Genomic DNA, 26934 nt, shown 5'->3' on the forward strand with positions numbered 1-26934 from the left:
GTAAAGATTTTCTTTCCTTAGTGAATGTTAAAAAAAAATGAATGAGAGGAATTGTGGCTCACAAGAGAAGGAGGAAAGCCATGAATAAAAGTCCACAGAAGCTTTGAGGTGCCACTACAAAGGCTGCAGCCTCTGCCTCAAGAACTATGGAAGCAATCAAGGTGGTGAAAAAGTGAATCTTGCTGCCAAATATAAATGGGGGAAGTAAAATCCTGCACATGCTTCTGAGCTGTTGCTATGGACTTAACCTTGCTGGGTACACAGCCTCTGGCTATGGGCTCTGCTGGGAGGCCAGGTGAGGGGAGCTTCAGGGAAAGCAGGAGTGCCTGCCTTGGTTTTCCTGTCATCCTTGGTTTGTGTTTCTGCTGCTGGCAAGGTTGATGCTGAAGGCTCTGTCGTTACCTGAGAGTTCCAAAGTGCGCTATTAAGATAACAAAGACATTCATTCCTGTGCACGGGGAGCTTGGTCTTAGTTGAGATCTGTCCCTTGATTCTTGTGTGTGTATGTGTGAAATTCTTTCTGCACCAGAGGGTTCTGCTTCCAGAGCAAACCTGGACAGGCCACAGCACGGAGAACTGGCAGGGTATGGCTATTAATACAACTTCTGATCAAAAGATTTGTATAGCTGAATTATCAAATAATATCCAAATTCAATACTGTGGCACTTTTTACAGCTGTAAGAAAAAAAAGAGAAAAACCCCCAAAAATAAAAGAAAGGTTTTTACCTCTTCAGTATTTCTTCTAATTTGGAACAAAGAAGCTGTTTACATCCAAATACCAAATACTTAAGTCATCCACAACAGGGAGATCTGCAATACTGTATTTTTGGAGGAGAATTAGAAGCAATTATAGCACCATCCCAAGATAAAAACCAGCCGACAAGGGTGTTTCAATTCTAGTCGTGGATGATAAACAGTGTGGAGGTGAAATGCAGCAGCTGCTGAGTGATAGAGATTGCTATCAGGATTAAACAGGAAGGCTGTGTTTTACAGGATCAAGAAAGATTAGCCATGTGTTGAATATGGGATTATGAAGTAATTAAATAAATGAAGACACATTTCTGACACAAATTCTACATGTAAGAAAGTAATTACTCACTTTATAGACAATGTTTCTGTAATTTATCATTCAGCTCTTTAACTGGCATGCAGAGCAGCCTATTTCATACTCAGTGAAGTCAACAGTACTGAGGTCACCAAAGGACTGAGCCTGGTTCACTGTGCTAACAAGTGTGTTTTACAGGGGTGAACTAACTGCTCCTATAAATATATAACAGGTAGAACTCCTGCAAGTTTGGGGGGAAACAATGTTCTGCTGCTTTTTACCAAGCCAAGCCTAGGAATTCATGAGTTGAAGAATTGGTGAAGGGAGAATTGAGTTTGTTGGATCTCCAGTGGAATGAAGAAAGCAGTAATTAGTGCATCTCTGCACAACTGTCATGGTGCATAAAAGTCCTCCAGTATTTAGCAGGTAATAGGGTTTGTGCCTGGTGGTGCTGAAATGCAGTGGTGTCTGGGGTGAAACACGAGTCAAATGGAACTGTGTAAAGCTGAATGGCCACGGATTTCTGTAAGGTGACAGGGAAAAATCTCTTAACCATCAGATTTAAAATGGTGAAAGATCTTTAATGTCTGTGCAGAAGAGACAAACTCTCTATTGTTAAAAGCCTTACAGAAAAGGCCCATACAGAGTAAACTGAGCAGTATCCCGTTAATCTAAGTAAGAAGGGAGGGAGCCTGTGTTGACCCTGCCAGGTGGAAGTTATATAAACCTTATCTCCCACAGAAATGAACAGTTTATAGGATGGTCTGTGCACAACAGAGTGAGATTTGAGAGGAATATGTGCCCTGGGCCACCTTCAGCAAAACAGTACAGTCCATTGTACAAAGGAGGGCAGAGCAAGGCTTTTAGGTAAGGATTTACATCCAAATCTGCAGGGCTTCAGTTTGGATTTCTTCTATTTGTTGCTTTTATTGGGTTATATTTTGCCCTCCTGCAGGCATGTACTTTTCATTAGATTCTATGTGCACCAAGGGGAGGATTCAATGCGGGGCACTTCTGTGCATGTGTTTGTTCTCTGCTGTTAAAATTAATAAAACTTCACTGTTTTTTTTAATCCCGTAGGATTTTATTGAGGTAACATCACATTTGAGAAGTGTATTTAAAATCAGATTTAGGAATAGATCTGTGTCCTGCATTCAGTGCTCAGATGCAGCAGTAAAAAAATAAATAAACGTGACCCTGTTCTGTATTACTTAAGAAATGCCTACTGTGTCTGTCAGAAAATGTGGAATTAACCTTGTTGACTGCTTTTTGGAGAGAAAAAGCATTATTTACAAGACATTTAATGAACCGTATTTGAAAAATATCACATGGAACAGTAGTCACAGCTGTATTGAAAATGACCATCAAAAGTGTATATCCTCATTTTAGGGCATCATATGATATATCAGGGGATGAGTTCCCTGATGTAGGAAAGCAGCCAGCCTCTCCCTCTCACCTCCTCCACTGAGAATGGAGAAGGTCTCCTCCTTTCAGCCCAGTTCCCAGACCAATGCAGTTCCCCTTGTACGTTCCTCCCCATTTTTAACAACAGGAGCTGTTCTCACTGCACCCTTCTGACCTCCCAGGCAGGGTGTGAGGTCATTCCCCAGCACAGGAGCAAAACCTTTTCACAATGTGGGACGTGGTGGCCCAGGGAGGGAGCGCCTTCCCGAACAAACCTGGGATGACCTCTGAGCTTTGGAAATGTCACTGCTCCCGTAAATTGTAAAACCATTGACTCAAGACAGTCATCCCTTCCAGCTTATGAAAGCTGCGGTTTGATAGGATTTTATGTTTTTAAGGCCACTTTTATGTCTCTTCAGACTGCAGCGGTAGTGAAGACTTGACTGAGGATTTCTCCCAAGGGATCATCCCCAGACATGATCACGGGCACCCTCACCAGGTATCCTCAAAGAGGATTCTCCCCAAGATTCCTTACAGATCTTCTTCCCAGGATTGCTTAAAGCCCTCCTCTCCAGGTATCCTCACAGAGCATTCTCCCTAAGATTGCTAACAGATCTCCTTCCCAAGATTCCTTACAGATCTCCTTCTCAGGGTTGCTTACAGCTCTCCTCTCCAGGTATCCTCACAGTCACCCTTCCCCAGGTTTCACTGAATCACCGAATTGTTTGGATTGGAAGTGACCTCTGGAGATCACCCAGCCCAACTCCAATGCCGGGGCAGCAGGGTCACCTGGAGCAGATGACACAGGACCGTGTCCAGATGGGTTTTTAATGTCTCCATACAGGGGCACTGCACGCCCTCCCTGGGCAGCCCGTTCCAAGCACCCTCCACCTGAAGGTCTTCTTCATGTTCAGGTGAAACTTGCGTTTAATCTATGGCCATTGCGCCTTGTCTTGTCTCTGGGCACCACCGAAAAGAATCCACCATCCGCCTCTTGCTTTGCGGTATTTAAACGCTGACTCTCTTGTTTGTGTTTAACGCCCCCCGCACCTCACGGGCCCCGCGGCCCGGCCCGGCCCTGCGGCGGCGCTGCCCGCGCTCCGCCCCTGCGCTGCAGCGCGCCCCGCGCCCGCCAGGGGGAGCCAGGCCGCGGCCGCGCCCGCTCCGCGCGCACCCGCAACACGGACACGGCGGGCTCGGGACGCGCCACGGGCAGCGGCTCCGCGCGGGCTCCGACACACAGGCACACAGACAGACACACACACAGACAGACAGAGAGACAGACAGCGGCACCGCCACAGCACAGACACAGACACAGAGCGCAGCGGCACCGCGGCACCGCACGCAGCTCAGCGGCACCGCGCCGGGCTCGGGCGCAGCGCGGCACCGGCAGCGGGAGGAGGACGAGCGGCGCACGGTGCTGGAGCCCGGCCGGCGGCACTGCCCGGAGGTAGGAGCTGCCTCTCCGCCCTGGCAGCCAAACTTCGCGGAGCCAGCGCTGGCTGCGCCCGCGGGGGGCTTGGCTGCGGTTCCGAACCGCTGCTGTCCCCTGGCTGCTCCCCGCCCGGCCCCAGCGGCCCGGTTTGTTTTTATTGTTGTTATTATTGTTGTTATTATTACTGTTGTTACTGATGCTGTTCCCCGCCCCTCCGGGCTGGGCCGGGGTTCGGCGGGTCTCGGCGGAGCCGGCAGCTCCGCAGGCAGAAGTTGGCGAGGGCCGTGAGGGGCGAGTGGCCCCGAGTTGGGTCCCCTCAGAAGTTGGGTGCCCGAGGAGCCGGGGCTGCCCCGCTGCCCCCGGCGCTCCTCGTTCCGCTCCTCTCGTTGCAGATGTCGGGGGTGCTGGTGATCGCTGCCTGGTGCTTCCTGCAAGTGGAGAGCCGGCATCCTGAGATCATCACGAGTAACAGCAATCATGGCAATTTCCTGGACAACGACAAATGGCTGAGCACCGTCTCGCAGTACGATAAAGACAAGTACTGGAACAAATTCCGGGATGTGAGTACTTGTCGCTTTACCGCATGTTTCTCGTTCCGTTGTTGACCGTAGCATCCTTCCAGGGGGCTGCTGGCTGCCGAGAGCTGTGGGAAGAAGAGAAATGCAGCTTGGGCAACCGGTTGCTGCCTGTGTGAAGGATGCTCAGGGCAGTTTGGGAGCTGGACACACAGTCGTGGCATTCTTGATTTACCCCATCGATTGGGGCAGCCTGGGCTCGGTGTCCGTCTCGCTGTTCTTATGGTCTTCGATTTTCCTCTGAGGAACTTTGAGTGAAGTTTCTTGTTCAGTGCTTACTGCTTAAGAGTCTGCTTAACTGAAAAATGATAGAATGGTGTGTGTGTAAGAAGGAATACTTACCAGTTCAAGCCACAAGGTGGTAAACAGCGAAGCTTTTTGTGCCTGCAGCTTTTGTGGAAAGGATTTTATTGTCAATTCTGCCTGTAGAGATCTTTGAGGCTGGTGTAGTGTTGAAGAAAGCAATGCTTTAGCTCTTTTTTTTTTTCCCTTTAGTCTGGAAAAAAAGGATATTTTCAAGATGTGTTATCTGTATAGAACAAATTAATTTCTTAAGCTCAGAATTAATTCTAGACTTCCCCTAGTTTGAATACAATCATGTATTAAGTCAATAACAGCAGAAAGGGAAATACAACTTTTTTAATAGAAGTAATATTTAAGTAGTTCCTCTTACTTCTGCTGTCTGTACACTGAAGAAGCTTTTTTGGAGCACACAGAAAACCCTGCTTCAGTCTGCCCAAGATTGTGTGATGGAAGCTTTACTGATTGTGTTGATCATGAGCACAGAGAGGTTAAATGTTCTTTATTTTCTGGGATTTGTGCACCGTTGCCACAGTGAGATTCTAGGAAAGGGAAGACTAGAGCTGGCTAGCAGTTCTGGTAGTGCCCTTCTTTAAGAATTTATTTATTTAGGAATCCTGATCTTTTATAGGATATTAACAAGTCCAACTTTTATGCTCTGCTTTTGTCTCTGCGATCCTAAAATTGGATCTGACTTTGCAAAGGGGAAGTCAAAGTATTGCAGTTAAATGTGGTGTGTCCCTGCTTAGCTTATTCTCCGTGTGTTTTTCTGTAGTTTTGGTCAACTCTGTGTGAGAAATGCTGCTCAGAATCTCAGCATAACAGAGTGTGGCCTTAGCAATGGTATCAATTAACAGCTGTCTTGGAGTGTGTCTTCACTTGCAGTCACTGATCACATCCGCCTGCTGGGACTGCTGAGTTCTCGTACAGAAAAAGGCATTCCACAGTAAAAATGGATTCTTAGATTTACCAGACTTCAAGGGAATCTTTGTAAATATCTGGTTTAGTCTTCTGGGGAACAGAGGTTGAGGATTTCACTTGTTAATTTCTACATCCCACTTGACGTGAGAATTGACTAGCATTTGAAAATGGTAAATTGAATGAAATTGACACATTAATCTGACAACACTTCTAAGTAGAGACAGATTTGTAGCAAGCAAGCTTTCAACAGTCTCCTTCCAAATGGTGGCCTCATGTTAATCACAAGGCTTAAAGGTTTTATTTAAATTGATGTAATTTTTGTTTTCTGCTTCCCTCTTTCTTTTCTCTTTAAAACTGGAGTCCTTGCAACTTCTTTTCTTGCCCCTTTTCCGAAGACACAGTCTCATGAGTCCAGAGAAACTATTCCTCTTCTTGTGGAAAATATTCATTAATACCTCTCATATTTTAAGATTTCACAGCTAAGAATGCTTTTTTAGACCTTCTGAAAATGCTAAAAAACCTCATAAACCTCAGAACTCTTTAATGTAGGAAGAATCATTCTATGGAAAAGTAAAACCAACCTTAACCAGTGGTCTGCCAAGCAAAAGCAGTAATACAAAGTTAATGCAAAGCTTGGGTATCTTTCTATCTGTCCATCTTAATGGTTCTATTGTATTACTTCAAAACTAGCATTTTACATATGATTATTCATGAAACCTTTTATGGAGCAAATTAACAGAGACTAGTAATCATCTCTTACTAAGCCTTTTCCAAAAAAAAAAACATAAAAGGCTTACATATGTAATAATTAAGCTCTTAATTACTTGTCTTCAACCAGATTGATTTACTGGATCATAATATTCCATCAGAGCTTCTGTGCCCACAGGTGAAGACATGCATAGGTAGAGTTGCTGCCAGCATAGCAGTACAACAATGACAGCACAATTCTTGCATGAAGAAATGTGGTTAGAAGAAATCTGGTCCTTACTTAATGGCTGTGCTGTTGGGGGTAGTTTTTAAAAATATTTATTAAAACATTTCTTAAAAGGCTGCCCAATGAGATGCATCATAAGAGTATTAGTTGCTGTGGATGGACTAGACCAGCATTTTGTGGATATGTGTTATTTCTAGGAAAATTATCTTCCTTCTTCCCCTCTTTGCCAAACTAATAAATGAATTTTATAGACATCATGTCTACATGAGGTTCTCAGTGTAGGCTTTGCACAGGAGGCTGGAGTGCAGAAATGGTGTTGCTGTTAAACTTTCTGGGATCTGACACTGCAGTCACTCCAGGGCAGAAGCCTTGTACCTCGTAAATCAGCAGAGGCAAGGTTGCAGTAATTAGCACAATTACCCTTAGCTGCTCTCTGAAATTTATGTCATGTTATATAAACATATTTGCACAAATATTTACATGAATGTGCCCTTCTGGATGGTGAGGAAAAACACTGAAGGTGTGGAGCTGAGATTTGATGCTTGAAGCTCTCAGTGGGTGTGGCCACTTTATGTGCATCAGCAGAAACATCTGCACACACAGATGTGCATATAAATCTGTCATAATGTTGCAGTACTGGGAGGGTTGTTTACCCAGATGATGTGAATTGAATATAAAATTTTAAATTAAGCATTTCTCAACATTTTCAGTTATTTTCAAAATTAATTGGTTGGTCAGCCTTATTGAGCTATGGGCCAATATGGCCTAATTTGAGGAGAAATTATTGATTTTTTTTTTTTTTGTGTGTGACCCATATTTCTTTTGGGCAAAGGCAGAATGGTAGTTGCACTTATTGTCTCAGCAGTCACTACTTTTGTGTGAAAAGAAGGCACAGAAGTACACCTAATTTGAAATCTGCATTACAGCTACAGAATCATGTTAAGTTTTTAAATGTGACTGAATTCAATAGTGTGAAATGTGTCATCATTTTCCAAAGGCCTCAAGGGATGTGTCTAAAACAACAGTTTACAACACAATCTTTTCATGTGATTTGAACACAATTTCTTGGTTAAGTTCTCCATTAAAAAAAAAAAAAACAGCTTTGTGAGACCAGTGTGACTGATCTGTTGTGAAACATTTGCTGTTGAAAATCTTCTATATTTTACATCTTCCCAGCATCAATAACAGTGTAATGTCTGTGGGATTAATAAGTTTTCAGTGCAATCTAAACTTGCTACTCCAGTCTGTCTTTCACCCCTTTTTCCTTGTCTGCCATGGACTTTGTGTGATACATGACAAAATCTTAAGTTTCATTTTACAGCTGGGGATAATAGTATTTTTCTTCCTCACAACTATATGTTTAAGCTGTAAATAAGAAAGGACAGAGCTCAGAATCTGTGGTAATATGGAATTTATTATTCACCTAATCCATATATTGAATGTGGCTTGGTACATACTTAAGTAACTGACTAGTAAGTTTCTTAAAAATAAGAAGTAAATCAATGTAATTATTACTGGAAAAAGAAAAAAGTAAGCAAGATGCACTCTCTGGGGAGGACCTCCAGCTATTTCCCTTGTGCAGATCTGAGGCTTGGAAAAGCAGACATGAGGATTATGAAAGTCAAATTAGACCTTCTGATACCAAGAACCCAAATATGAAGGCCTCAATCTTTTGATCAAACCTGTGGAGAGGGATCCTTTGGCTTGAGAGGAGCTTCAGAATAGATTTGGTTGCTGAATGAATTCTTCCAAGCCCTGGGATGTAAGAATATTCCCTTATTGTTATGGAATAAACATACATGTTGTTGTAACAGGTCACACTGCAGCATCTCATTGTGCTCATAGAGGCTTGGCACAGAAGGCACAGAATAAATGTCATTTTAGTGTTAGATCTGTCTTTAATCAAAATTATGCGAACAGACTAATTCTATTACTTCTGCTTGGAGTTATGTCTATTACATTATTAATGCTTATATATAAAAAGGTAATGAGTTCAACTAGCCATGGATTAAACTGCAAAAAGGAAGAAAAAAGTTAAATGAACTAAGAGGATCTAGTATAAACCCCACAAGGAATTTCTATGAAGTTGAAAGCTAAGAATCTTGGCATGAACTCTGGTTTCAGTGCATGTTTATGCATGGCAGGCTGCCAGACCACGTTCTGAACATGAACTAAGCTGTTTCTCTAAATTTTATTGCTTACAGAGTTTCAGTTCAGGCTATCATGTTAAAACCTCCATGTGTTTTATGCCTGGAGATGCTTTGAGACTGTGCAAGCTAAGAAGCAAGGAATGAAATGTCATCATCTGTGTGTACACGTTGCTCAGACTTGCTGGGGATAAATAGTTACACTATTCCTGCTGAGGATGGCTATCAACAGGTTAGACAGATATTAGACTTCTGACACAAACCACTGAAGGGACAATTTTGTCAGGTATTAATGTACATCACCTTTCTGAGCCTGCAAATTCCTCCTCACATCTGATCAGAAGTGCAGTGTTAGGGGACAAAACAAATACAGGATTAGGAACTGGGGGATTTGTATTGTTCCAGCTTTGCCACTGATTTTTGTCATTTGGGCTGGCTCTTCACACTTCTTCACTGCGTTTCCACTTGTTGGCTCTTACCATTTTCTGATTTTTTTAGCCCCAAATTAGAAGTGTGGTAGTGAAACTTGATAGCAGGGAGTTGGAGAACATGACCAGTACTGAGAAGGGTTGGAATACCAAGCAGGCAGAATTGGAAGACCTTGGGAACTCAGGTAATAGAAATGAAATGAAATTTAAAAGTACAAAGTGGAAGGTCATGGAATTGAGAGCTAACACAAATTTATTCTGGGTCCTGGCAGCTCAGCTTGAAATAGATGAGAGGGAAAGCCTGTGTACTTTCATTGATTTGCAGAGTTATTCTAAGTTGCAAAAGTAATGCTACTCTGAGGAGAGCAAATATATTGTAGGAATGCAGAAAATGAAAGATTTCTGCTTCTATTGAAGACATAAAAATGTACAATGTATAGAAGGGACCACTTAATTATGAATATTGTGAGCTCTTCTGATCAGTAAAATTAATGAAAGATTTTTATGGAGTTGTTGATCCAAAGGCCTTCCAGCATCATAGGAGAAAAGACCCTGTTTTGAAATAATATAATACATTCATTTACTCAAACAAAAGTCATTACAAAGAAGTTTATTTTCTTCAGAATGTTTATTGAGAAAAAGACACAAAATCCAGCATTGTGTCAAGATTCTAAAGGTCTTGGATTTTTAGATCATGAGATTTAAAGCCCCTCGCTGGATGTTGGCTTGCTCCTTATCCATGTAGTGTGGTGGAATCTTATCTATGATGCCCAAATATCTCCTGCTCTGGTGGGATTTTTGAGATAAGAGGTCATTTCTGTAGACTGGGTTCTTTCTGCTGTTCCTTCCCTGCAAACACCTGCCTTCAATGGGTCTCACTACCAGATTTGATATTGCATTTTCTATTTTTTTTAATATTTTATTTAGGTCTACAGGAAGAATTAAGTATTTTTCTGCCGATAACTTGATCAACAGAACATATCTTTTTTTCTTTTTTACCTCAAATATAAGCACAAGTGTTTCTGTGAAGCAGTTATTGGTACATTCAATACATACATTCCTGGAGAATCCATTCAGGTCCTGCTAATTATTTGTAGTGAATTTAGTCATAAGGAAGGTTACAGTACTCTTGAAGAATATTTCCTGGCTGGGTAATGGATGTACCAAGTGGCTGGATTGTGACAGGGCACAGGTACCTCAGGCTGGCTTCCCAGGAGATTGTCATTGCAAGCCCACCTTGAGATTTAATTGAAGGTGAAGACTGTGTGTGTGTGTATTCCAGTGGATCTGCAGTACAACAGAGTTGAAATGTGATTTATAAGTCTACCCAGGCACTTCTAGCATAGGTTCTCTTGGAGCAATTCTTACTCAACAGGGGGACAAGGCTGGAATATAAATGTGATCAAAAAGTACAGCTGAGATGTATTTGCATGAAATTTAAAAGAATAGGAAAACATGAAACTGAATCTGTGCAAGTGTAATGCATAATCAGCTTCTTACAACAGAGGAGATATGCTTTTTCAAAAAGCCCTTCTCTAACTTGACACTTTCCTTTTGCAGTGGACAAGGGGAAAAATAATGGCATTTATGTCAGAATAATTAACTTAAGGAAGGTACAGAGAGCCAGCTTTTTCTAATTAACTGACATTTATCCAGCTTCCCTAGGAATTACCTAAGACTCTAAAGTTAAGTAGGTCAGTACAAAACTAGGGTGTTAGTTTCTGTATTATGTTTCAAATTATAACTTTAATAGTTTCCTCACTGACAGAAGGGTTCTGCAGACTGCAGTCACAAATCATATCCCTACCATGAAATTCTGTGCTTTTAACGTTTTCTCCAACATGTTTTATGCATTTTTAGAGTAACCATTCTTGTATTATATTGCTTGCCCCTGTCCTGTCCTCACCCCCACCTCCTGGTGGATTTCTTTTCTACAGGGGCTTGTTTTATTCCAAATTCAAAATGTAATTTTGTCAGATTCCTGAGAAATTCACAAAAGGGAAAAAGGAAAAAATGCCACAAAAATGAGCCATGTCTCAGTGTAATATCAAATGGGTGGATTGAAAATCATTATAGGAGGCTGAGTTCTGATGTTGGTTAGTGTAAGAGCTGCTATCAAGCTCAGGTGTCTGTGGGTAAATGATACTACTTTTATTTTAGATAAATTGTCCAGGGTTAGGGTCCAGAAAAAAAAGTCCATTATTCTCAAGGGCCAAAAGGGTATTTATGATACCCTGTTTTGACCATCAAGGATACTGTCACCTCTTTTTTGGGGGGGTAGGGGAGATAAGGGGATGGGATGGGGTTTCTCATAAATTTTAACTATTTGCTTTATACTTATAATTTTAACCATGAGGCTAGAGATATGGAATTCCAGTCAGTGTGTCTTTATTGTGTGTGTGTTTTGAGGGTAAAATGCAAGCCTGTCTGAATTTAGGGTGGAGCAGCTGAGCTGCTTTTACAAGAAGTAGGATTTCATGAGGAAAGTGGAGCTCAAATATTACATCTGGGGTGTGAAAACCTATTTCTTTTAGATAACATCTGCTTATGCAAGGACAGTTTGATTATTCCTTTCCTTATGTAACCAAAACTGAGATTTGTCCAAAGGAGCTGTAGTGAACCCTTGGTTATGTTGAAGCTAGTTGTCAAAAATTGCCAAATTGTCAAAGATTTTAGTGAAGCTTGAGTTTGATTCTTGTATTGCTTATCTTCCTGTTCTCTTGGACAAAGATCCACAGTACATAACAGACCAGTTAGATTAAACAGTTCTCTTTGCCTTTTGGAGGACATTGTGGAATTGGAAAAGCCTGAAAGATCAGGTGTCTGGCTGGTAAATAGAAGAAGCTCCCTCAAAGTCCCTGGAAGAATCAAACTATCTGAAAATCAAAGATCTGTAGTCTACAAAGTACACATTTTATAGATTTCAACCAAAACAACAAAGCAGAATTGACACAGAGTAAAATTAAGGTGGTGCTGCTGCCTCCAGTGTGATTTTCTGTACTTCCACCACTTAACTCTTCCAGCTTTAGAAAGGGACTTGTTGCTGTGGAGTTACCAAGTGCTAACTCTGAGTAAGCAGTCTGTTATCAGCTAGATAACTCCAGCAGTTATCTTTGGGGGATTTGCTGTAGCAGGTTGGCAGTGAAAATTGAATTACATGTTTGGACTGAGCAGCTAATGTCTAATGACTTTCAAGGCTAAGATATGATTCAAAATTCAGTTTACAGATAAATTGCTAAGCTACTCAATAGTGGCTTTGGCAGGGAGTAGATTGGTCTTTATCTGTCACTTCTGTGACTTGGCTTGTAGTCCTGGGTAACAGAAAATCATTCTCATTAAATAGGTACATGGGGACTTCAATTAATTCTGTGATCTCAGCTGTCCTCTTAATGAACTTTGTGTCATAAATTTACTTCACTGATTGCTTTCTCCCAGGTAGATAGAAAAATAGTTTATTAAAATTTACTGTCAGAGTAACTCTTTTCAGATTAGTTTTTGAAAAAGGTTTCAATATATCACGGCTTACAGTTGAGTTCTGACTAGCACAGGGATTGACAGAGGTAAGTGATACTTGTCTGTCTCTGCGGGTTGCTTTGAAATTGTCTAATCAGGAAATTCAGCAGTGTACACAATTTCATTTGAAATTGCACAGCATAAATTTTGTGTGGTTTTTAGCTTGGACATCAGTCTTCATCCTTCTTTCCCTGCATTCCGTTGTCCCTTCAGAAGTTTATTCCAGCACTGTCTTCTAGTGTTGTGTACTATCTTCTAGTGTTTGGCCCTTCTGGCTTTCTCTTCAAGTGGCAGCAGTTAGAGAACTTGAACCTGGACAAAAGATTGAGGTAGAAAGGGAAAAGTAGCTGCAGTCATTGGAACTCAGTAGGGGGGATGCTTAAATGTTAGAGAATGGTAGAGAGGCTGAAAATTATACTTGTATGATTAAGAAGAAATTAGGCTAAGTTGTTTCTTCAAGGGAGTAGAAAACATTGCTTGTAGAATAGTGTTTCTGTGTGTACTAGGGGTGTTGAAGTTCTTGGCAGAATTTGATTACAACTGGTAAATATTTATAAAAATAATTTTGAGAGAATTCAGAATTCCCTGGCATTTCTTGGTGAATAACAACAGTGTTGCACTTTGAACACTTTATTTCTAGAACAGCTCTGTCAGTCCTTCTGTCTGTGTACGTGTGCCAGTGCCCGCTCTGCTGCCGGAGCAGAGTGCAGCTCTGCCTCTTGCAGGGTTTGCCGAGGGTCCAGCAGAGGCAGCCAGGGCTGGAGCCGCTCAGAGCCCGGCCGTGCCTGTCCAGGCCTGGAGCATCTCAATGAACCGGCCGTGCCTGTCCAGGCCTGGAGCATCTCCGGGGCCCGGCCGTGCTGCCCGGAGCTGTCCGGTACTGGAGCATCTCAATGAACAGGCTGTGCTGTCTGGTGCTGGAGCATCTCAATGAGCTGGCTGTGCTGTCTGGTGCTGGAGCATCTCAATGAACAGGCTGTGCTGTCTGGTGCTGGAGCATCTCAATGAACAGGCTGTGCTGTCTGGTGCTGGAGCATCTCAATGAGCTGGCTGTGCTGCCCGGAGCTGTCCAGTGCTGGAGCCGCTCAGAGCCCGGCTGTGCCTGTCCAGGCCTGGAGCATCTCAATGAACAGGCCGTGCTGCCCGGAGCTGTCTGGTGCTGGAGCAGCTCAATGAACAGGCTGTGCTGTCTGGTGCTGGAGCAGCTCAATGAGCTGGCTGTGCTGCCCGGTGCTGGAGCATCTCAATGAACAGGCCGTGCTGCCCGGAGCTGTCTGGTGCTGGAGCAGCTCAATGAGCTGGCTGTGCTGCCCGGAGCTCTCCAGTGCTGGAGCCGCTCAGAGGACCAAGCTGGGCAGTGCGAGTTGGGGACCCTTCCTCTCACTTGAAAATCCTGAATCTTTTTGTGTCATCCCGTACTACATGGGAAAGCACTTTTCTGACATGGTTAAGCACGTGGGGATGTATTCTAGATTAGACAGATGTGAAAGCAGAGGATAAAGCTGGTTCAGAGTTATCCATCAAGCTAATGCCAGATATAACAACAATATTTATGTTGTGCAAGTCCCAGGACAGTGCTCTTCTGCAGAGCGATGAACTGTGCTGGAATACAGAAAGACAAAGCTTAACAGGTCTGTGTGGATATATGTGCCACTATCTGATAGCAGTGTTAATTTGCCCAGATTCATTTCTTGTTTGATAACATTAACTTCACTCAAGGTATATAAGGGATAAATTTTGTTCCCTTTTTTTTTAATAGTAAAGTCAGGGTAAGCAATCTTTTATGTTAGCTAAATGTTGTTTATTATTTATTTAACACTAGGTGAATAGCATATTGGAGAGGGACTAGGTATTTCCTGTTAAAGCAGAGGTATTAGGCAGAGTGGATTTCCTGTGTTTACCTAATTTTTATATTAAACTACATCTAGTGAAACTCTTGAGGCTCAGGTCTTTTACATCTACTGATCTTTTTAAAACTTGTCTAAAAAAAACCCTGTTTTAATAAAAGTACACTGGAGTGCTGCATTCAGTGGGGATATCTATAAACATATGATAATCAGTGGTTTAAATACAGAATTGTCTGCAGTATTCCTTAAGCATAACCATGAATCTCTACATTATGGTTCACTCAGGACAGCAGCATCCAAAAGGAAATTATGCCACATTTAATTAGAGTAAATATAAACTGCTAAAATGCTGCATACTGTCAATTATGTGTAGAACTGCAGTTATGCAGCATGAAGGAAGCTGGTAAACCAGATATATTTGCTCATAAGGAAGGATATGGTGATTCACATCAGTGACCACAGATTTATTAGTCTCTTCATGCTTATATAACAAAGTTAAGTTTAATATAACAAGACACTTAAGGGTTTGTTTTCATTGGAATATGAGGCAAGATGGACTGAAATGAGGATTCTTCTGTGACACAAATGTCTGGTTTTATATTTAGTCTCCTTTTTATAAAGCCTTTGTCTCTTCTGATGAAGTGCTTTCTTTCTTATGCATGTGTCTTATCTTAATAAGTTAAAAAGCTCAGCAGAGCAAAGGTTTTGTGACTTGTAATGAACTTATAACCTGAGATGAAATGTAATCCTTTTCCCCTGGAGACAGTGCTGTTGCAGATTGTGAGCAAGCATTTCCTATCCGTGTGCACTGCCTGCAAAAGAGAAAAGAAGACTGAACACGAGTACAAGGAACTTTAATGGATATAGATCAACAATTTTTGAGCATTCACAAAAAGCTACTATAAACAAATTTAGAACCGTGATAAAATATATTGAAACTTCCCCTTGTAAAGTAACATATGGCATCACAAATAGTCCTATCTCAGTATGTAAAGGAAAAAGAAATCCAAACAACTTCTTATGGGCCATATTTTGCTATCAGTATTTTTTAAAGTAACTTCACAACCTTAGCATCAGTTTCTGTTGAGATAGTGCATCCACATTTTAATGGCAGACTATGTCCCTGTGTAATCAAGAACGAGCAATATTCTATTACAGCAGGGCAATGCACAAATACAGACAGATGTGGCATGTGCTGCAGTTTCCATTAGCAAAAAAAGAAGCTGCAAATAGGAAGCAATTTTGAAACCTGCCACCATAATTGCAAACCCATTACTGATCTATCAGGGATGGTGCAGCTGATGTGTTCCCTCCAGAATGACACAAAGTTGTCTATAAAATCTGAACTCACTAAGGAGAGATGTGGATATAAAATAAGATGCCATAAGATCCTTAAGGCATGGCTGATTTTAAAGCTGAAGCTCTCTGAAATTAGGAATTACTGAAACAGCGATGATGGAATAAATGTGCTTTTTTCAGTTATTTCTATAAGTGCAAGGAAATAAATAAAATAAAAAAAAAAAAAAAAGAAACCAAACAAAAGGCCTCCTAATACAAAAAAAAAAATCCCAAAGTCTCAAAGCATACAATCTGTGTCAGAGGCAAATGAATGCTGCATGATTTAGTGGATCCAGAGAGAGGAGTCATGACTGAAATGGAGACATGGTCCATTAGGTGAGAAACCATGTCTGGAACAATCTTTACTAAAGCCCAGTGATTTCTCCTCATGGAAAATAATTGGCAGAAAGTGGAAATGAGAACATGACATGTATCTGTATGTATAGCAGGTAATGAATCTATAAACACAGAGAGAATGGGAAAAAGGTAGATGAGGAAAACCATGTTTCACTTCATTCCAAGGAATTCCAAAATGACACTTTGATGATGGTGTTAGGGTTAGAGGGAGAGGAGAACAGGAGGGATTAAGGAAGGATGCAGCTGAGAATTGTTTACCTATTGAGCAGCATCCTGGTGACCCTGACTTAGGCAGCAAAGAGTTCTTGTGAGCAAAGCTGCTGGCAAGCCCCATTTCAGATGTGTGTGTGATTCTGCACAGTTTTAAGCTTGTCTTGATGACTGTACACAATACATTTTGGACTCTGAGTAATCACCAATGGCTGATTGCCAGATGAGGAGCTCTGAACATCTGCCTTTCTGTGGTCTTCCTGCTGTGGGACGTGTGTGGTGGGTGGTATTGCTTTTCATTTGAGATGAACAATGAAGATGCATAGCAGAAAGAATATATGCACTTTAATCACTTTTTTTTCCTTGCAATGTAGTTGTGGGTATTTGTAGCATTCATAATTAGCCGAGGAACAGATGGTAAAAGCTTGGTTTAAAACAGAGCATCCATTGAGTGATCATGTGCTGCTGCAAGCTTATTTTGGAAGAAGTTTGCTCTGTTAGATGATGCTCCAATACAGTGGTGCAGGAGTAAAGTAGGAAGATAATTTCTAACAGTTGGTGTAATTTAGTGTGTAGGACATGGAAAACATATTAACTTATAAAATATCTCCTGGATGGTCATGTCCTGTGCTTCAAAAGGATAATTTCAACCTTTACTGTTCTGCAAACCTGAAATCTGTTATGTGTGAATTTATGTGTAGGGGAAGTACAGCAAAATGTCCCTAAGATCTCCCCCTTTCCCTGTCCTATATCTGCACAGCAGGGAACAATTTAGTTGTTCTGTGCTCAAATTCCAGTAACTTTTGTACTGTACCTTAATCAAAAAACACCCCCAACAAAACAAATCAAAAAACCCTGGATATATATTTCACTTGTGTGCTTCCAACATGAACATGGTGCTGCAATTTTTCAAAGCTGGAAAACATGAGAAAATTTTGTCAGCATTTCACCATGACACTTGTTTCACTTAGAAAGCCAGAGGGCAAAACAAAGTGGTTTCTTTTGGTCCATGTAATCTTTCTAGAAGGCAGTGGTAGCCCGGCAGGCACAATCACTGAGATATGTGTGAGGTAATGTTGGAAATGATGAGATTCTGGATGTAAAGGCTGATTGATTAGTTGCGTGATTCCATGTTCTAAATTCAAAACTTAGAAATATTTGATTTTAAGGAGAGGTAGGAGCAAGGAGAAGCTTGCTGAAGAGAAAAATAAGTTAAATCTGTTTTTCATTGATAAAGTAGAAATATGGGATTCTCCATCCCAAAGGAGCTGAATGGATTATTGCAACCATCCAATCTAGTCGAGATCACATTTTCTTTTTTGCTTTTATCTTTTCTTAAAAAAAGATAAATGAACCCATGTTGAGATATTTATCTCTATGAGATGACCTGTATCTACCTTCAAGTCACAATGAACTGGATATTCTCTTTCTCTGTGAAACTCTATCACTCTTTCTCCCTGGAGACTCTATGGATGCAGATAAAAATATTTCTGTGAGAACAGTAGTGCCATTCCCTCTATGTATGTAATATTTTGGAGAATATCTGTAATAGCCAATGAAATGATCTTTGATAGCTCCTATTTTTCTCCAGATGCTGAGCTGTAAATTTAAATATCTTTTGAGCTGTGTTTTCTTTTTCTTTTGTGAACTCCCTATATCTCCTCACAGAAAATAGTTCACAGAATATGGTAGTTTTGTGTTTGTCTATAGATGATTGTGCAAAAGCTGAGAGTTCACTGGGGCCTCTCATCTTTCCAAGTACTGCTGACCAGTATAAATTTTATAATACAAATAATTAATCTTTATCTCCAATTGACGTGGTCAGTAGTAGAACTGAATTAAAACAACCATGTCAATATGGGGTCTTTTTGTGTTGAAAATCTCTCTGCCTTCTCAGTGTTCTGCTCTTGTTAAGAGTAGTTTGCTCAGACTATAGACAAATTTCAGCTAAGTTTATTGAAAGAGCAGCACTGTCACAGGATTTGACTGTTCCTGGGACTCTCTTTTCTTCTGCACATCCCATAAAACCAGTTCAGGTTCAGAAATAGCTTTTTCTAAGTTAGCTGAAGTATTTTCTCTTTAGGGATTACCAAAATAGTCACAACATCTTAGCATTCAGTTACAAGAGCTACAAAAGCAATATAATTTCAGTTGCCCCGTAGCAGAATTAAGCCCAACCTGTTTGTAACTTTAGTCAGAAATGGTTCTTTCACCAAGAATTTCCAGAATCTATTGGCTTATTACAGCCACTTGAGCCAACAGGCCCATGAGTTGTAGGAACTTTGCCCAGAAGAGTTCTGCTTTCTCCCTTGTTTTTGAAGCTTTCAGTGGATTTTTTAAGATGCCATTCCTCATAGTGATTGCTGAACCACCAGCTCAATGGCTCTTAGTTGCATGTTCATAGCTTCAGAAGATGCTTAATTGCTGAAAGTATAGAATAGATAAAATGCCATATCCATCACCCAGGGTCTGAAGTGACTGCAGCTGTGCTGCTCCAAACTCCAGCTGCCTTCAGGAGCTGAGGAATTACATGGTGTTCCCCATAATGACAGGGCTTACAGCTACCTGCTGGGCTGGGAATTGTTCCTCACAGCTCAGACTGGAACTTGCACTAACATGACTGTGCAAAAAGCTGAGGAGGAAATTCAGGCCACCTAATCCCCTCCCCTAGTGCCACCAGCAGCTACAGCAGTACTTAGGGCTGTGAGTTGAGTGGATGGTTTGAGAAAGTGTGGGGGATGTACCTCAGGAATGTACAGAGAGTGGGAGAAGACTTTTGTTTTGAAAAAGATCATTAAGTGACTGCTCAGCAACACAACATGAAAAATGTGCTTGGTATGGTGAAAATCTGCGAAATCCAACAACAGGGAGTAAACATCTTGTTAACAACTGGGAGGAGTGACAGGAGGGAAAACACAAAAGGAATTTCATAAAACAAATTTTAATTTGCTGCCTATGGAGTGTTTCTTTCTGGGGAAAGGCAGAATGCAAGTTGTTGCTCACTTTTGTCCAAAACACTGTTTATAGAGTGAATTCCTGATTTGGGGGCACTCCTGCCTTTCTGAACTTTCTAACAAGTGCAGTGTTAAATCAAGCCATGGAAGATTTGCACCCTGCTGTGATCATGCAGCTCCTTCTCCTCCCTCCTCCTTTCCATATGTCAGCAGCCGTGCTCAGCCTTTGCCTGCCCACCCTTCCTGAGCACTGCAAATCCTTTTTGCTGGGCCTGTACACAGAGCCCACAGAGGGAGGAGATGGTTGGTGACTTCCTTTGTATTCCTGCATTGAACACAGCAACTACCCCTCCATGTCTTCCAGTTCATCACTCCTTGTAAATCTGACACTGATTTCACTTCTGTGCTTAGTTAAGAGCACTTCTTTTATCCTTTGCTTTCACAGTACACAAATAGCAAATGCTGGAACGCTGTGGGAATAGCTCCTCCTTCATTTCAGCTTCATCACTTCTGTTACATAAATGGTTTTATTTTTATTTTCAGCTTCCACTTTCTGAAAAGCAAAGCAACATATATGGATTTTTAATCTCTACAGTCTTGTTTTTACCCTACTGAATAGGAGAAAAATAAGTCTGTTTTTCAGAGATAGACCTTGGATCATGCTTCACATTTTCATGACAAATTCCCAAAAGTGAAGCAGTAGGAGCTGTCACTGTAATTTGGAAAATAAAAACAATAAGAAAATGCCAAACTAAAAGTCATGTCCAACCTCACTTTACAAATGAAATGACAAACTACCAGCCAGAGTTAAAAAGAATATCCAATATCCACAGGCTCTGCTTTTATCCCTGTAGCACTGGCAGGGCTCCTAGATTGGTGCCTGGGAGAGTGTTGATAATTGGCCAGGGTAGGGCTGCCCATAAGTGGGAGAGGCCACTCAATCATTTGGCACTTGTGGCAATTTTATGCCAAGAGAGCCCTGAGATTTCTGTGAGTCTGCAGCAAGCAGGATGACTGCTCTGGAAGAGGAATCCTAATGTGCTTGAGATCTCTGTGGAAGGGATCCACTAGCATTTTGAGATGTTCTGGCACCATGAAGCACTGATGTCCCTATTACTGAGATTCTGAGGGCAAAAAAGGCTGAGTTTAAGAAAAAATTAAAAATCACCCAACCCAGATTAAAACTGTCTCTGGCAGTTTGTTTGTATGAAAATTGTTCACACACTTATTTACAATTACACAAAGTATTGTTTAAGATTCACAGTTTTATGCCTAAATACAAACCTGTTTAGATACGTTTTACTGTTTATTCTCAGAGAAAAATCTGAAGCATTTTCTGCCAAACCTGTATGCACATTTTATAAAGAAGTCATCTATAGAATGAATTTACCTTGTTTTATAAGAGCTTCTTTGTCAACAAAGATATATTCATAAGCAAAGAGGCAGCTTTTTACTGTTCTCCTTGCTATCAACTAGAGTAGAAATGTTCTGTGATTCTATGATGTTGTTATAGTTCTGTTCAGAAATAGCTGATATTCCATCTGCTCTTCTGCTGTATTTTGCAGTGAGTTAAGCTGTGTAGGATTCCCTTAAAACATGTTGAACTCTCCCATGGAAATAATAGACTGTGATAACAGAGGCCAAACTTTCATGATTTCTGGAGTTATGAATTTTAATGTGATACTAGAGCTGAAAAGAGTCTTTGAGAAAGAAAAAAATGATGTTTCCTTATCTCCATTTTGAAGTGTCGTGTAGAGAAAGTAAAAATAATTAAGTGCCCTTCATTTTTTCCTTCTGGTGACCAGTTTTCTGACTTTTATCCATTTGGTGACTATTTTAGCCTCAGGCTAAGTCCCTGAAAACCAGATAGAATATCTTCCTGCCTCACACAAGGTTAAGTCAGTATTTCTGAAAGGGCTGTTACTAGTATAGATTATCCTTCAGGCAGTGCTCTCTCCCTTTGGAAACTCTGCACTGACATTTAAAATCCTGTATTTGACATATTCATCAACAATATAGGGATAGGTGATGTGCTTCCTGAAAGAGATTTAGTTATAAAATATTTTGGTTCATGTCTTGGATAAAGAGATCTTAGTAGAATTAAAGCATCTCAGATTTTCAAAATAGGTTCTTTCTGTTCTTTAAGGCTTCCTGCTTTGTCTTCAGGTTCCCACGAACCCTCCTACTCTTATTTATCTCTGAAGTTGATTTTAAGCAAGAACTCAGCTCTCAAGGAAAGAAAACATTTTAATGGGTTTCTCATAATAATCTTGCTAGTAAGGCATGCTTAAAAATAAACTGCTTCTCTCCTTCCCTCCCTTCTGGAGTGATCTGAGAGGACAACAGCCAAATCATCTGCCTGAGTCATGCAAACTGCTGTCATTGTTTGATGTAAAGATGAACTAAAAAGCTGTCATTTGCTTGAGAATATTTTTATACTTGACTCACTTAGCTAGTGAAGGGGAGAATTTTTGTTAGTTTTGTTTTTTAATCTTTTTGCCTCCTTTTACATGGAAAATTACAATGAAGCCGTTTGTCATTGTAATAACTATAAACTCTGCTACTAAAAGAGCCTTACAGAAATCTTCCACCTCAGAGCATCTGTCAGTCTGAAAGTGTGGCTTTTTTAAAGTTGTACCCAAGCTCTGCGAGGCCCTGTGCAAACGGACCCTTCTTTCAAAGGGTTTGTGCAAACACCTTCTGCCCAGCTGGGTGCTGCCTGAGATGATTCACTCATCTCTGGACTGTCCATGCTCTCCCCCTGATGTTGATTCTCAGGTTCATGTGGTTTTGCTTTTGCTTTCACTTTCCCACCTCCATCTCTCATTCTCTCTTGGTTTATCTTGCTCTATCTCTTGTAGTTGACTCTGTAGCACCTTCTACTCTTTCTTTACTCTGTCATCTCCATTGTCCATCATCTTTCTTTTTTCCTAGTGTTAATCTTTCTCCCCTCTTTTTATATTAGATATCTGTGGGGGGATAGAATGTAAGAAAATAAAGATGGTGCAGAAGGTGATCTCACACCTGAGGAGTTGCAACTGCACTGATTACCAAAGGCTAGGAGCAGGCCTGCCCTTAACAGGCACAGCTGTGTCCAATAAGGATGAGTGCTATAAAAGAGTGGGGTAGCTGGGTGGGGAGGCAGTTGGAGTTTGTTGGCTGTGCTGTGAGGAAGAAGGAATCAGTGCTGTAAGGAGATGTCCATGAGAAATCTCCAAGAATGTATGGGACTTTTGCAATAAGGTCATAATAGTTTTTTTTAATATTCCTTCAAATCCAAGTTCTTCTAAGTTCTGTGAGTTTGCTGCTAAATATTGTTAGTCAGTAAGTCATAGCAGAGCTGTTTTATTCAAACTAATGATGATGTGATCAGTCTGATTTTCATCTTAAACCTGGCACACTGAAAACTGGTCCTTATGCCTGCCCAGCAGTCCCTGCCATCTGGGACTACAGGACTTGAAAGAGTGAACCAGTGCTGAAAAATGATATAACCTTGGCAGAAGTGCAGAGGCTAATTCTGAGTCCTAATTTCTCTAGCAGTCTGTCTAGCTTGTAAATGCTAGCATTTATTTAAGCTCCCTAAGCACAGTTTCACCAAAACGTGGAGTTTTTCAAATCTGTCTAGCTGGAAGAAAATCTCTACTTCCAGTTCAAGAGACTAGATAGGAGATGAAGATGCAGATTCTCTTCATTGCTGTGTCTACCATAAAACTAACACTACTGACTAAAGGACAATTATTATTTCAATATCCCTGAAACAAGTAATGGGCTTAATACATTTCTTACCTAAGGAATCTAATGCAAATCTCACATGAACTGGAGGACTTAGCTGTCCAGGTTTTGTGCTCTTAATGTTTTTTTTCTAGGACCCACATGAAAGCAAAGAGTCTCTTTGAAGTGTAATAATTTTGTAATCTATTACAGTTGATCTCAAAATATTAAAAGAAGTGAACAGTGATATTTCTGCTTCTGTAGCACTACAGGATCATTTCTTTATACTCTGGAAGATGGAGTTTATGTCTCTTAAGCTTTGAGGCTAAGCCCAAGTACCACACTCTCCACTGTGACTTGCAGGCAGCACTATCATATTTTTTCCTCATTTTCCCCTAATCAGGGCAAGCTTCTTTTCTGAGATGTATCTCTCTCCAAAGTTGGGTTGTATGTTTTGAATGCTTCTTTTGTTTTGGAATGTGTTGGATTTCAAGGGAAGTCATTTAGAGATACCAGATTAGAAAGATTTTGGATTCCTGAGAAAGCGGTGGATAGCTACCAGATCAGTGCAATCTTTCCTGCAAGCCTAAAGCCTAGCTAAGAACATTAAATTTTCTGGTAGACAGGAGATCATTAACAAGTGTAATTTTGTCTGTCCTGCAAATAAATTGAACAGAGCCCCTTGAAACACCAATAAGGGATAAACACTAATGTAAAGCAGATATAGTCATTTAACATGGGAAATAAAGGTATTGTATAAAGCAAGTTGCATTATGTGAAAGAGCTATTTGAAACCTGAGGTTAATGTTTTATATTGAGTATTTACCATTTTATAGGTGCTAGAGAAATTAATTTAGTTTGTAAATGTCATGCTGTCTTTCAGGAAAATGGTAGCCTGACCATTATTATGTAAAATACCATGGAATTAAATTGCATTATTTTGATTGAGTCAATATAATGGTTAGCTAATTTCTCTGGCCGGCAGCACTAAGCAGACAGCATGGCTATGCTATGGTTTTGATACCTTGCTGGAAGATTTGAATAAATTGTTGTTTTAATGAAGTTGTGAAGTCCTCACCATGATAAAGCTTTATCATGGTCAGATTGAAGATATTGCTTCAGCATATTTCAGAAATGCAGAATAACCTCCCACCTGCTTCTCTTATCTTCATGACAAACCATGGTTTCTACTTATCTGATCCCTTGTGTGTGTCAAAGCAGTTTCCCAGAGAGCCTGAGAAAATTAAGTGTGAGGAAAATCACTGCCTCTCTGAGCCCCTCTCCATTTTCTGAAAGATCTACTGAAATTGGTTGCATCCTTCCATTTTGCCTGCACACATACTGTGTAACCACAGGAATGAAAGTCAGTCATATTTCCAATAATTTCAATGAATCTTTATTTTCACATTTGAGCTTAGCCCCAGTGCAACCAGCAGAGTTTTTGCAGACCCCAATAAGCTCTTCAAGCAATTGGCCTCCTCATACTTTGAAGTAAAAGAAATATATAACCTTTCCTTTCTTTTTACTGGTTTTATCATCCAGCTGCGTACAAGTTATCTTTCCATTCAGTTGCCTTCTGACAATTTTGCTTATGATTCTTATGTATGATACAATAAGGTGTAGCGATCTGTGACATCAACTGAAGTTTTATAACCAGATTCCTTGCAGCAGTCTCTTCAAATACATCTACTTACCCATATTTCTTTCTGCATGGTGCTTTTTTTGATGTGAGTAAATAGGAAAATTACAGGAGAAAAGGCTTGCTTTGGGAAGGAGGTGAGGAGAATGCCTTCCTTTCAAAGGAGTTTAAAATAAAGAATACTGAATTCTGGTAGCTGTAACAAGTATGTTAACTATCAGTTCTGTTAAATATGCAGACATAATGCTTAGAGTTGCCAAATCTGCAAATATTTTAGTAGGTGTTCAACTTTAAAGAATAACGATGAGTTCAGTGGGCTGGTTTGCCTTCTCCAAATTAGAGTTTTCCATAGCTGTTTGTAGGATTTCTGTTTTATGATGCATTTCATTAGTTTATGGTTGAATTTGGAGCCCAAATATGTAGCTGCATAGTTACAAGTTTCAAAGTCTGTTTGCCTTCACTGGAAAGCTATTTTTTTGCAAAAGTAATTACATCACTCAGTCCTGATAAGAGGACTTTGGTAATAAGCAACCAGAAATGCTGTGGTCGGTGTGGTGGATGTATGTAGATGCCATAAAATCTACAAATACGTTACACAAAAGAATAGGTGTGTTTGAATCCTGCAAAGAGTATTAAGGAAAATCTTCTAGTGACTGATTTATTGCTTAGAATTCATAAAATTGTGGAATGCTTTACCTGCCTTTGAAAGGCAGCTGTCTGCAGGGTAAAATGTAGCAGCTGGTCTTACACACAAGAGTTAACCCAGCCTGACCCTGCTAGGCTTGGAATCTGACAAAATCACAGTGGGAGGCTGTAAGGCTGCAGGCAGACCTGCAAATAAGCAGTATAAATTACTGACAATTCCAAATAAATGACTAAGTGTTGCGGGAGATATGGAATGTGCCATTTTGTATTTTGTGAGATCACAAAATGTATTTTATTCTTTTCAAGCTGAGCTTGCCTTCTGTTTTAGTGGGGTTGATACTTCTGTATGAACCCACTTCAAGGGTTTTGATTATAGGACCATTTCAGAATGACAAGGTGACATTATTTTCTTTCCCCATTTCGGTGTTGTTAAATTCTGAGTGCTGGCAGGGCTCAAAGATTAGTCACTAGGACAGATTTGCCATTATTTTCAAGCAGTCTGGTGACATATTGGTGCTCTGAAGCCTTCACTTTAAACAAAACTAAACCCACCTTAGTGGTTGTCTTAGCTCTTGTTTCATTGTTGAGCACTTCTGTAGCTGATGTGCAGCTCTCTGTCCTCAGCTGCTGATCAAAATCAAATCAAGTGTTTATTCCTGAACTTGAACCTCTCCCAGTGTTTTTCAATTTCTACCCACTTACAGATGTTAGTTATTTGTAATTTTTGAGTGCCTGTTGTTTAAAGTTGAAATTGTGGTCCCACTCAAGTCAGTTAAATTTACCTCTAGTGGGGTCATGCTTTCCACATGAAGGTACTAAATACTACACAATAATTTAAAGCTTCTTTCTCTTAAAAGACAAGAAAACAATCCTATCAGAAGAAGCCTATTTTTCTGAAACACGTCTGTACTTTGCTTTTTAAGTCAGTAGCCTCAAGCAAACATAAAGAGGTATAGGCCAAAAAAATATCATTTCAAGTCAGAACACAAGAAAGCTGTTGCAAGTGGCCTTTAGAATTTGTTCACTAGCACAATTCAGGTAATAGAGTCCCAAAGCATACACTCATATGTCATGTCCAATACTGTTACAATATAATCCAAAAAGTAATGGAAATAGTAACAGCTTCTAAACAGAAGAGAGGGAGAAAAAAAAAATTCAAACCTTGAGCTATCTTAATGTCTCGCTTTGTTTATAGTTTATAATATGTGCTAACTGCATAAGGATATGTGAGGATTATGATTTAGCAGTTTAAATCTGTTTAAATTTGCAGGTCTGATCTAAAGGATTTTACTGGTATTTCTGCTCAATCACTCTGTGTGTCTGTTCAGATTTCAGATACAGGCAGTCTTCTCTATTGATTTTATTCCCTGTGATACTGCATTTGATATGGCAATTTTTCCTGCTAGCATTTCATCTGATAGCCCACTGAATGTGCCCCAAATAAAGTACTTTGCCCTGCTTTGGTTTGCATCCAAACTGAATTAGAGTATTAAAGCCAGAGCTTGATTGAACTATTGGTATTCTTCATGGT

At 40.5% G+C, this 26934-nt stretch overlaps 1 protein-coding gene across 1 annotated transcript in view; it reads left to right on the plus strand.

The window, feature by feature from the left end:
* The first annotated feature begins 3652 nt into the window (after positions 1-3652).
* The window catches only part of SPOCK1 (SPARC (osteonectin), cwcv and kazal like domains proteoglycan 1), a 265054-nt gene continuing 241772 nt past the window's right edge, over positions 3653-26934 (plus strand). The window contains exons 1-2 of the mRNA XM_059483545.1: positions 3653-3899; positions 4277-4444. Of these exons, the coding sequence (XP_059339528.1) occupies positions 4277-4444 (168 nt within the window). The 5' untranslated portion in view covers positions 3653-3899. The remainder of the gene's footprint in view (positions 3900-4276; positions 4445-26934) is intronic.

Source organism: Ammospiza nelsoni, chromosome 16 (genome assembly GCF_027579445.1).
Source record: "Ammospiza nelsoni isolate bAmmNel1 chromosome 16, bAmmNel1.pri, whole genome shotgun sequence".
Taxonomy (NCBI): domain Eukaryota; kingdom Metazoa; phylum Chordata; class Aves; order Passeriformes; family Passerellidae; genus Ammospiza; species Ammospiza nelsoni.